The sequence below is a fragment of the Marmota marmota genome, unplaced genomic scaffold, assembly GCF_001458135.2.
Source record: "Marmota marmota marmota unplaced genomic scaffold, marMar, whole genome shotgun sequence".
NCBI classification, from domain to species: domain Eukaryota; kingdom Metazoa; phylum Chordata; class Mammalia; order Rodentia; family Sciuridae; genus Marmota; species Marmota marmota.
In genome coordinates, this window is record NW_025999944.1 from 7312673 (window position 1) to 7324252 (window position 11580).

Below are 11580 nucleotides of genomic sequence, written 5' to 3' on the forward strand. Positions count from 1 at the left end.
TAGAACACACTGGTTTGTTTTTGACTTTGGTTTATTTAAAAAACAAAAAGCCCAAAAAAAAAAAAAAAAAAAACCAACAACTTTATATACAAAGTCAAACTGAAACCACGGATTATGGAAAGAGGCGAGAATTATGGGTAACAGGGAAAAAGGCTGGGCCAGAGCCAATACCACATTCTGAACACAGGAGCCGGGGAAGGAGGTGCTGGTTTCTTCTGGCGAGTCTGGGGTGGCTGGAACACAGTGTTCTATTGGCACCCTCGGCCCAACACCGAGAGCTTTCTAGCTTAGACTCCATTCCCACGACGGCCACCAGAGCCCCCCAGGAGTCTGCGCCTGGAACCTATAGGACTTGTGCCATCCAAAGGAAGGGATGGATGGCACCAGACTCCACATCTGTTCCTTCAGTGTACTAGCATCAGACCTTGTCACAGGCTCGAAAAGCCTTTTCCTCCCCTGTCTCACTCTAAGCTGGAAGAGGACAGGAGACAGCACAATACTACAAGGGCCCTGGGAGAAATTCCAAGGTTGAGGGCAAAATGACATTCTAGGGGTGCAAAAGATGTTATATTTAGTTGTAGCTGGAACTGGGGTTCCTCAAACTTCCACCCACAAAGCACAGACCCCACCCTGATGGCTTGACATCCCCTGCAGAGGCTGAGCACAGGGCTCAGCCACCCCTGCCTGTGGCTCCCAGGCCTTGCTCCAGTGGCTTTCTGGTACCAAAAGGGCTTTAACGTCATCAGGCTCCATCGCTGACCTCACAGGACGGCCACTCCTGGGCAAAGTCCCTCAGTTGCTAGGTGCTGGCTCTTCCTTCTCTACCCAGCTATCGGCCTATATGAGCACAGAGAACAGATGACATCAGAGGACAGCTAACCACTTACTGCTAGGAGCCTTTGGGCTACATGCTGCTAGGTTCCCAAAGAAACTAGTGGATGGAGGATGGAGATGAGAGAATCTGAGAAGGGCACTGGTGGCTAGGCTTTCCACATGGCGGCCAACTGTTCTCTGGGGCTTTTGGAGCTCCACCAAGAGGAGATGCAGTTACCCCACACACCCCACTCACCTTTTCAACCATCCGCTGCATCTCAAGCTGCAGCGGGGTCAGGCGCCTGCGGAACTCCTGCAGCAGCCGCTGAAGCTGGCTCTTCTGCCGTTCAGCTGCCCGAGCTGTCTCCTCCGCCTCAGTCAGCCGGGCCCGCAGCTCCTGCATCTCCGCTGCCAGTGTCTTATTCGTCACTTCAGTGGCTGAGAAACGGTGATGGCTCTCCTCTGTGCAATGTGGGAAGACACACCGGATGGACTCAGGTGAAGCACAGGGCAAGGGTCTAAAGCCTACGGAGTGGTGTCACCCTAGTCCCTGGGGATACCCACTCTCCCATCCCACCCACGACAAGCCCCACAGCCTCTAGACCACTCACCCAGCTTCAGTTCCAGTGTATGAATCTTGTTTTCTAGGTAGAGCCGGCCACTGTCCTGCTGTTCTGCACGTTGCAGCAGGCTCCCCACATTGATCAGGCTGCCATTATGGGGCACCAGGCCTTTGTGTTCCGTGGGAGCAGCACCTGGCTTTGCACTCTTCCCAGAAGGAGGCAGCAGATCCAGGTTTCCTAGAAGGGGCCATGAAAAAAATCTCATGAAGTCTCGGGAGGAAAAGGCAACCTACCCTATCCCCTTTTCCCACAGGTGCATAGCACAGGACATACCAAAGAGCACCTCCTCAGGAAGCCCACCGTCCACCACCTCTGGGCGGCTGTACTGAAGGCTCCGGTACTGGCAAATGTTTTGCGTCACCACCCTACTGACCAGCTGCTTGGCCTATAGAAAACACCAAACACCTGCTGGTCAGACAGTGTGAACCCTGCCCCAAAGAGAGGAACAAGGAACTAGAAGGAGCTCATTGTAGGCCTGTGCATATTAGGAGGCCATCCAGAAAAGACAGAAAGATGGGGCAGAAGAGAAGTTACCTGCTCTGCACTGAGCCGAATCCCCAGGGTAAGAAGGACCCTCTCCAAGTCTCGCCGGTGCAAGTAGCCACACCAGTTGGCATCAAAGAATACAAAAGCTAGAAGACAGTCCAAGGGAAGCACAGCAGATGGGTCCAGCTCCTTGGGCTGTAAAGGAAAACAGATGGACAGCTTTACTGACAGATCTCAGTGACTAAATGGCCCAGGACACAACCTCTTTACAGCAAGCAGCCTGAATGACAGTACCAAGCAGCCTTACAGCTGAAGGTTCCAGGCCTCTGTGGGGCACTTTCCCAAAAAGAACCTGGTGTGCTCCCAGGTTAGATCCCTCTCAGCTCCCCCCAGCAGGGAGAATGAAATGATCCCCATGAATCAGTGTTTCTTGTCTATCAAGGGAAAAGTCACTGGTAGCCTCCCAGGTGAGGTATGCCTATCAGAGGTATTGCCAAGCTTCCCACCACAAAAACTAAGGAAAAAAAAGGTCTCACCATGTCCTGAAGTGAGGAGAATTCCATCTCTGACTGGTTTGAGGCAACAGACCGGACTTCCGAGTCCTCTAGCTTTGCTCCTGCTACAAAAAAACCCAAGTTAAACAGGGAGCCCACGGTGGCCCACACTTGCCCCACAGCCCTAAGAGACAGAAGTTAAACAGGGAGCCCACGGTGGCCCACACTTGCCCCGGAGCCCACGGTGGCCCACACTTGCCCCACAGCCCTAAGAGACAGAAGTTAAACAGGGAGCCCACAGTGGCCCACACTTGCCTCACAGCCCCAAGAGACAGACACCACCTGAGGACCATAATCTGCTCCCCACTGGACATACCAAACTCCTCCTCCCCATCATCCCTCAGAAGTAGCAGCTCTGGGTCCAGGGCCATCTCACACAGGTCCTCAGATGCCTCACCCCGGGTCTTCTCTTCCTCCTCTCCCCCAGAAGAGGGTGGTTTGGGCAAAAGCCCATCCTCCTTCTAGAGAAGCAGACAAGGTGATGAGGAGAAGGAACTAATTCCTGTAATACTAATAATAATGGCTAACATCTGAGTATCAACTCTGTGCCGGGCACTGTGTTAGAGCCTGTAGGTGTTTAATTGAATGACACAGGATCCAGAGCACAACAGAGGCACTTCTAGACACCCAGGTTCTCTTCAGGAGTCAACCTAGTCCTAGAAAAAATTAAGTATACTTGAGAGCATCTGGGCAAGAAGTAGACTCGCATTATAAAAATGGTGAAAAGTCGATCCAGCTAACCATATGGCAATCCAACCTCCTCTGCTCTCCCAGGCCTTCTTTGTGACGGAGACTTCATGCCATCATGACGCGTCAGCCATGCTTCCCTCCCCTCTTCTCTGCCACCTCCTTCACCCCGTGTGTTCCACTGCTTAACTATGTGGTATGAGAGTAATCTCTCTGGGCCTCAGTCTATCCCAGGCTTCCAAGAAGTATGCACTGTGAGGGAGCACGAGTGAAATGGGACATGGGAAATACTTAGGACGATGCCTGGCACAAGTGAGGGACTCAGATCACAATAATTATTATCACTATGTGTGGTCCTCAGCCCAGCGAGGGCTGACGAAGGTACTCACCAGCGGGGTGTCTGACTCGGCAGCCGTGCCCTCATTCTGTACCTCATCCTTGGACTCCTTGGCCACCTCCTCCTTGACAGCTTCCTCCTCCTTGACCGCTTCCTCTTTGGCCACCTCCTCCTTCTCAGTTTCAGGGGGGGTCACAACCTTTTCAGGAAGGCTCAGTAGCATTTTATAAATCTTATAGCCAAAATCCCTCTGCAGCATCTCCAGAAACAGCTCAGCCAACACCATCACCTATTTAGAAGGGGTGGCAGAACCCTGTGAGCATCAGGTGAAAAAGGAATATGCCACACTGCCACAGCCCGCACCCTACCCACAGCCCCCTGAAACTCCTACACCTGCCTCAAAAGAAATCCTTTCTTTTGGCCTCCGATCCTCCACAATCCCATGGAGGGAAAGGTTTACACAGCCAGGACGTGCCATGACAGCAGGTTCTAGAGGGGGTGGAGGGGCCTCTGGGAGATCAGTGTCCATTTCTTGTTGTGCAGTGGCCTCTGGAGTCTCCGCATTCTGTTTAGAACTATCTGCCGCTTGCTCCGAAGCATCAGGGGCCTGTTCAGTAGGCTCTGCTTCCTGTAACCATAGCCAAGATGTGACCCTGAGGGTCTCAGTGTCAGGGTACCTACTTTTCTGCGTCTTCCTAAGGCTCAGCCTTAATCTCTGGTACCTCCTGGGTTGGGGGAGCTGCCTCTGTGGCTTTCTGCTGGCACAGGGCCTCCCACTCCTCCAAAGTGGGCATTATGGTCCAGACATCTGGCAGGTACACCACCACTGTATGCAGCCTCCGGGGCGGTCCCGGCTGCAGGTACTGAAACTCAGCAAAGCGCCACCTGCTCACAGCAAAAGGAAAAGGAAGCCCTAAGCCCCAATCAACACATTCAGGCAGACACCAGGCTCACAAAATGCCTGTGTTTCCAGTCAGCACAGACCAAGCACATACTGGACAGCGAGCTGTGAAAGGACAAACACATGATACAGAACAAGTCCTCAAGAACAGCAAGTAACAGGGAGATGACAGTTGCTGTGCCGGAGCTAAGGCAACAAGGATTGCCAGGTACAGCTTGGGGGTACCTCTAGTACCCCATAACCCTTGGGCATGTTCAGGACCCCAGTGTCCATCTGTGAGTAGCTGGGGGTGGCATGAGTTATGACTGGGCACAGAAGAAAGCTGGCAGGCCACAGGGCAAAGGCCAGATCTTCTAAACAGACTCTCCCCACAGCGAGCTGGCCACACTTGGGGACGGCCACTCACCACTTGGTGCAGGTGCTCAAGTCAATCCCAGTCTGGGCTTGCGCACAGCGGATGGCTGTGCGCACCAGCACCTGCGGGTCAGCCTGAGGGTCGAGGCCATCCAGGGAAGGAGACCACTCACCCCCAACCAGCACTGCCTCTTCTTCTTTCCGACCCAGCAAAAACTGCAAAGAGATTAGGGATACAAAAGAAACCCACATGGCCTGTGCCTCCTGCAACAGTGAGGAGAGGCTGCCACCAATCAAAAAACAAAGGCAGCAGAAGTGGTGAAGCCCACCACCCAAGGGCCCTCTAGCCACTGACACGGACCAACCACCTAATGCCTTCTAACAAGTAGGAACATCTCTGAGCTGTATTTTCCTCCTGTGTACAACAAGGGCATTTCTGCTCTGCAACACTGCATTTCTACATATTACTGAGCAGAAGCCAACCTCTAAAAATGTTACAGGCACTGGACATTATCAGTGACTGCATCTTGCCTCCTGCACCCCAGCTCTTACCTTTATCTGCTTCAGAGGATGTTCTGGCGTTTCCCTTGGCTCAGCCATGTCATCCACAAAGAGCATGCAGCAACGATACAGCTCCTCCAGGCCCGGGGAGGAGAGCAGCAGTACCTGTGCAAAAAGGCCCGAGATACACTCAGAGCCACCTTCCACCTCCGGCAATGTGACAAAGCCACAGAAGCCCAGCCAGCTGACCTTGGAACTGTAAGCAGGGTCACTGTCTGCAGGGCTGGGCTCAGCACCAGTATCTGGAGCTGCCTCCTTTTCTGCAGAGACCTGGATCCGGCTTGGATGATGGAGGGAAAAGGGCTGGCTCAGAGGGAAGGCTGACAGCCAGCTCAGATGCACGGACAGAAAATCTGAGGGGACCAGAAGGCTGCGGTAACGGCGCTGGAGTTCTAGGAAGTCACAGATGGGGCTGGAGGAAGACAGCAGGGGAATTCAGACCTGAGTGAAAACTAAAACATTCAAAAATGAAATTATAAAAGACTTAAAAAAAGGGCAATTTATTTTTCAGTTTGGGAAATAAGGACTTTCTAAGTAGGCACCTCTCAACAGGTGACGATGGATCAGATGTGACTACTTGATTTACAGTCTCCCTATGGCAAAACTGGAAAAGGAAAAACACTCATAGAACATGACAGAGAAATGGTCATGGTCTTAATAGAAAAGGCACTCACAAATCAATAACAAGAAGTTCAAATACCTAAGGGAAAACTGGGAAAACTGACATCAACAGGTATTTCACAGAAAAAGAAACACCTACGACTTAAAAGCCCATTAAAATATGCACAGTCTAACTTATAATTTAAAAATGCAAATCAGAATGTAATTTTTCACCTATGAAATAAAAAGATGAAAAAGTCTGCTAATTCAGTATTGGGAAAAGCAGGGGAAACAAGTCCTTCATGGTCTGTTGAAGAGGGTAAATAGACAGTCTCTTTGAGAGAACTGGCAATAGCTATCAAAGGTTGAAATTAGACCCTTTAAACCAGCTACTCTATTCTGAGGAATTAATAGGACACTTACACTGTGCACCTATATGTATGCAGAAGGATGTTTATAATACTTAAGAAAACTAGGCTACATATGTAGTACTAGTTAAATACATCCATTTAATGGGATGCTATATATACTGCTAAAAAGAATGAGAATAATCTAATATTAATATAGAATAAATTCTAAGACAAAATATCAAATGAAAAAGCAAAGTATCAAACAGTACATACAATAGGTTTACACTGATTTGTTTTTTAAAAAGCTGTAAAAGCACTCACGTGCTTGCAGGGGCCGTATCTCATTTACCCTAGAAAGTGTTACCTGTGACAAGTCTCAGCCCACCCCCAAGCCTTGCCACTCACCTGTCCACAGTATAGGGAGTAAGATGAACCCGGTAAGGAGGCAGGTCATGCCTTGGTTTCTTAGCACCCCAAGGCTCTCCACCAGCCCGCTGTTTGCGTTTCTTGGAGTCATAGTCATCACTGGAGGTTGATCCATTACCAGAAGTAAGAAATTACATTGTTACATACGAATTCAATACACACTGATCTAAAAAGAAAGAACTGGAAACATCAGCTACTCCATTCTGAATCCCTAACATCAAAGAAATGGATAAAGAAGCCATACTAACAATCATGGCAATATGCTACAAAGATATTAAAAGTGAATATTTAAACTCTCTTAACACAGAAAAACATTCATGGGTTAAGCAAAAAGCATAGTCCATATACAGTAGGCCTCAAATATGAAAAAGCTTTTACATACTGAAATAAAATATTAATGATGGATGCTTTTAATAGGTTTGTGAATAATTTCTGATATTTTTCTGAACTTTTAAATCACCTACAGTTAACATGTTATTTTTTTGAAATGAGAAAAAAAGAATTTGCCAGGTATGGTTGTGCACACCTATAATCTCTTCAGCTCAGGAGGATCACAACAAGTTTAAGGCCAGCCTTAGCAACTAAGCAAGGCCCTAAGCAACTTAGAGACACACCCTGTCTCAAAATAAAAAATAAAAAGGTCTAGGGATATGGCTAAGTGATTAAATACCCCTAGGTTCAATCCCCAATACTAAAAAAGAAAAAAAGAATTTAACTGATTTCTTTTTAAACAAAAGACACACTTTACCATGATATACATTCTATTAAGTAAATCTTATTAGACAATAAGCCCTCATTAGTACACATTAATGTGATAAAAATACTCAAACCCTTTGCTCCAACAATCCCACTCCTAAAAATCTATCCAAAGGAAGTTTACTGGAAAAAAAAAGAAAAAAGGGGCTGAGGATGTAGCACAGTGGTATAGCACTTGCCCAGCATGTATAAGGCCCTGGGTTCAATCCCCAGCACCACAAAAAAAGAAAAAGGCCAAAAAAAGGTCACATACATTGGAAAAACATCAAGCAACATAAACTGAGAGTGAGGAAAGTACAAACCCAGGAACACCCAGTTTTTATAGTAAGTAAACAGTAACCAGTCACTAAAACAATCATGAGAATTATACAATATGGGAAAAAAGGTTTAAGATACACAAAAATAATCTGAACTTAATATTGTGGAGTATAGGGACTGGGGATTTGGCTCAAGTGGTAGCACGCTCGCCTGGCATGCGTGCGGCCTGGGGTTCAATCCTCAGCACCACATACAAACAAAGATGTGTCCGCCGAAAACCAAAAAAATAAATAAATATTAAAATTCTCTCCCTCTCTTAAAAAAAAAAAAAATTCTATTAAAAAAATATATTGTGGAGTATACACATATGCAGATAAAAACTAGAAAAGGTCAAAGAAAAAGTAGCACTAAGTGATTTTTCATTTTCAAAAATATTTTCTACCCTAAGTACATGTTAAGACAAGAAGGATGTGACTCTACTTTGTGTACAACCAGAGATATGAAAAATTGTGCTCTATATGTGTAATATTTATTATAATGCATTCTATTGTCATATAACGAAGTTTTTTAAATAAATTTTTTAAAAAGACAAATAAAAAATATTTTCTACTTTCTAAAGTTCTTTAATACCTACCTTTTAACAGGTTTTTAAAGAGAAGACAAGAACCTTTTAACACTGATATCACAGTATGTACTACTTAATATGTTTTTAATTGCTTATTACAGTATCACTTATGATATTACCTCAGACATTATCATAATCACTTAGTATGGGGTACAATAAAAACAAGAGGACAAAAAAACCTTTGGACTATTCATTATAAAATACCAGATTGAGAAGGAAAAAATATCCATTGTCACATGAGAGAAACAACTGGCAACTCTTTGAGCCTAGGTAACTGAGTTGATTACATGTGCCTCCAGAAGGTTTTTGTTCTTTCCTTTTACCTGCCTGGGTCATTTTCCTGGTCTTCACATCCAAGTAACAAAGCTGGTTATATTTAACACAAAGCTTTTGTTCTCTTGTGTTTGCCTGGGTCACTTCACTGTTCAGGAGCATCTTTATTTGTCAAAAGCACCTTCTTCTCCACTTTACAGGACATCGGTGTTTCCACGTTTCTAACAGAACCATTCCAGACTCATTCTGACACATCTCTTCAGCTCACCCAGGACTGAAGTGAGCTCTTCAGTAAATGCTGTCCAGCTCTACCTAAACTACATGTTCCACTGGATTCTATGAGCTCAGCTGCCAGTTTTCTCCCTTTTCTGTGAATGGTCAGGAACAAGTCATAATGCAGAGCCAGTGGAAGACATGTCAGTAGCAGCAACAACAGAAGCCCAGCCTGTCTAAAAGACGTCAGCAGCTCAGCAGGAGTAGTCCAATGTTCCCTCCATCCCAAAGCCTAGGATTCAACATAAAGCTTGGCTTCCACACAAAATGCTAATGTGATCGAGTCCTTTACAAACTGATGTTCCTTCAAAGTTACAAATTCTTACTAGCCATCTTCCTACTCTGCACATTCTCACCCCTGACAGCTGGTGGTACCTCTCTCCAAGGGATGATAACTCCAACCTCCAGGAGTTATGACACTGAAGCACCATGCACAAGCATTGCACAGGGCTTGGCATGTCCAGGACAATCAAATACACATGACTGCACAAAAAGCCTAAATTTATTTTTTTAAATATTTTTAGTTGTAGATGAACACAATATTTTTATTTATTTATTTATATGTGGTGCTGAGACTTGAACCCAGGGTTTCACACGTGCCAGGCAAACACCCTACCACTGAGCCAGAACCCCAGCCCAAAGCCTGAATTTAAACCAAAAGCAGCAAGTCCACAACAGTCATTGATTGCCACCCAAACTACATTATGCCCAAAGGCACCTGATATGATCATACCATGAAAGCCTATGAAGGCTTTTTTAATAAGCTCACAAAAAGGCAAGATGGAAGGTCCCTGGAAACTTGAAGACCAGAAGATAAGAAGTGTGGATGTATTCTCAGCAACTTGAGAGTGGGACAAAAGGTTCAATAGTGGAGATGATATGGAAAACAATCCTAGATAAAGCTGGCTCCTACTTAAAATTCACAATGACCTATCCTAAGAGAATAAGCCAAGCTTTTGCATAGGGACTGGCTACATCACTTTGCCTTAGCTTCTTCCTAGAGCTACACCATACTCCTCAAAATGTGCACACTGGGCAACTCTGACAGCTCTTTCCACATACTGGTTTACGGGCATCTGGAAGAGTGTTCCTTTCCCTGTATAGTTCTCAAAGCAAATGAGAACCCAACATGAAGGAACTTTCTGCAGTGATCTTACTAGAGGGAGGGTTACATAGGATTTTTCACTTATCAAAATTTTCCAGTTAAGATTTGTATATTTCAGTCTATATAAATTTCACCTTAAAATTTTTACTTCAAATAAAAAAGACACCGGTATGATGGCACACACCTACAATCCCAGCAACTCAGGAAGCTGAGATAGGAGGATCACAGTACAAGACCAGCCTCAGCAATTTAGCAAGGGCCTAAGCAACTTAGTGAGACCCTGTCTCAAAAAAAAGAGCTGCAGATGTGGCTCAGTGACCAAGAACCCCTGCATTCAATTCCCAGTAACCACCTCCCCCCACAAAAACAAAAAAAAACACCCAAATCAAGTAGGAGGCAACAGCTAGATGAAGGGAGAAGTAAGGATAAGGGCAGATGCTGATATTTGAAGTGGGGTAACAGATATATTAGAATTCATATCTTTCCATTTGCTTTGCATACACTGAAATTTTCTGTTATTAAAACATTAAGGCCTGGGGTTGTAGTTCAGTGGTAGAGCGCTTGCCTGGCACATGTGAGGCACTGGGTTCAATCCGCAGCACCATATAAAAATAAGTGAAGGTATTGTGTCCACCTACAACTAAAAAAAAATTATCCAAAAAAAAAAGTTAAGAAAAACTCTCAGGAAGATTAAGATTAGGAGCATATGAACCAAAGAGGGGAGAGACATCACACTGCTGGTATACTCCCTAAAGCTCACAGATAACAATCACTAGGAAGCTCCAAGGACCCCAATCAACCATGCTTGATTCCCACATGACCAAGAAAACTAACTGTCCGCATGTCCACGCGCGTGCAGAATGCAACCTGACAATGCAACACCACACTCAACCTAAGCGTCGTGTATAAAAAAGCATATGTTTTAAAGAACAAATTAAAACATACACTGCAATGTTACTTTTTTGGACATGTAATTATTTTCTTGAAACAATCCCTGATATCTCAATTGTGGGAACTAGAAATAAAAGGAAAATTATATATTTAAGAACTATTTCAAGCCGGGCACAGTGGCACAAGCTGTAATCCCAGCTGCTCGGGAGGCTGAGGCAGAAGGATCTCAAGCTCAAGGCTATCTTGGGTAATTCTGTATGACTCTGTCTCAAAATAAAATTCAGAAAGAGGGGGTACAGAGAGGACTAGGACTCAGAGGTAGAAACTCCTGGGTTCAATCCCCATTATCAAAAAAGAAAAAAGTATTTCAATGTGACACTTCAAAAACTACTTATATTGTGTGCATGTACAAATATGTAACAAATTCCATCACTGTAATGCATAATAACAAATCTCATCAATATGCACTATGAGGCACCAACAGAAAATATGTGAGGGCTGGAGTTGTGGCTCAGTGGTAGTGCACTTGCATGGCATGTGTGAGGTGCTGGGTTTGATCCTTAGTACCACATAAAAATAAATAAATAAAATAATAAAATAAAGGTATTGTGTCCATCTATAACCAAAAAAAAAAAAAAATTTAAATGTAGGAAATAAAAAGAATATTAGAAGCTAAAAAAAAAAAAAAAAAAAAAAAAAAAACATAT

At 45.1% G+C, this 11580-nt stretch overlaps 2 protein-coding genes across 3 annotated transcripts in view; one reads left to right on the forward strand and one right to left on the reverse strand.

Moving 5' to 3' along the window:
* Positions 1–2332, forward strand: part of Bin3 (bridging integrator 3) — a 39863-nt gene extending 37531 nt beyond the window's left edge. Inside the window, exon 9 of the transcript XR_007347026.1 lies at positions 1690–2332. The gene's annotated coding sequence lies outside the window, so the exon portion shown is untranslated. The remainder of the gene's footprint in view (positions 1–1689) is intronic.
* The window catches only part of Ccar2 (cell cycle and apoptosis regulator 2), a 14697-nt gene continuing 3130 nt past the window's right edge, over positions 14–11580 (reverse strand). For both annotated transcript variants that reach the window (XM_015499490.2, XM_015499491.2), the window contains exons 8-21: positions 6672–6791; positions 5506–5728; positions 5308–5421; positions 4808–4971; positions 4223–4385; positions 3898–4128; positions 3553–3789; positions 2793–2937; positions 2459–2541; positions 1971–2117; positions 1710–1821; positions 1425–1613; positions 1070–1275; positions 14–837 (exon numbers count right to left, since the gene is read on the reverse strand). In XM_015499490.2, coding sequence (XP_015354976.1) covers positions 793–837; positions 1070–1275; positions 1425–1613; positions 1710–1821; positions 1971–2117; positions 2459–2541; positions 2793–2937; positions 3553–3789; positions 3898–4128; positions 4223–4385; positions 4808–4971; positions 5308–5421; positions 5506–5728; positions 6672–6791 — 2179 coding nt within the window. In that variant the 3' untranslated portion in view covers positions 14–792. The remainder of the gene's footprint in view (positions 838–1069; positions 1276–1424; positions 1614–1709; positions 1822–1970; positions 2118–2458; positions 2542–2792; positions 2938–3552; positions 3790–3897; positions 4129–4222; positions 4386–4807; positions 4972–5307; positions 5422–5505; positions 5729–6671; positions 6792–11580) is intronic.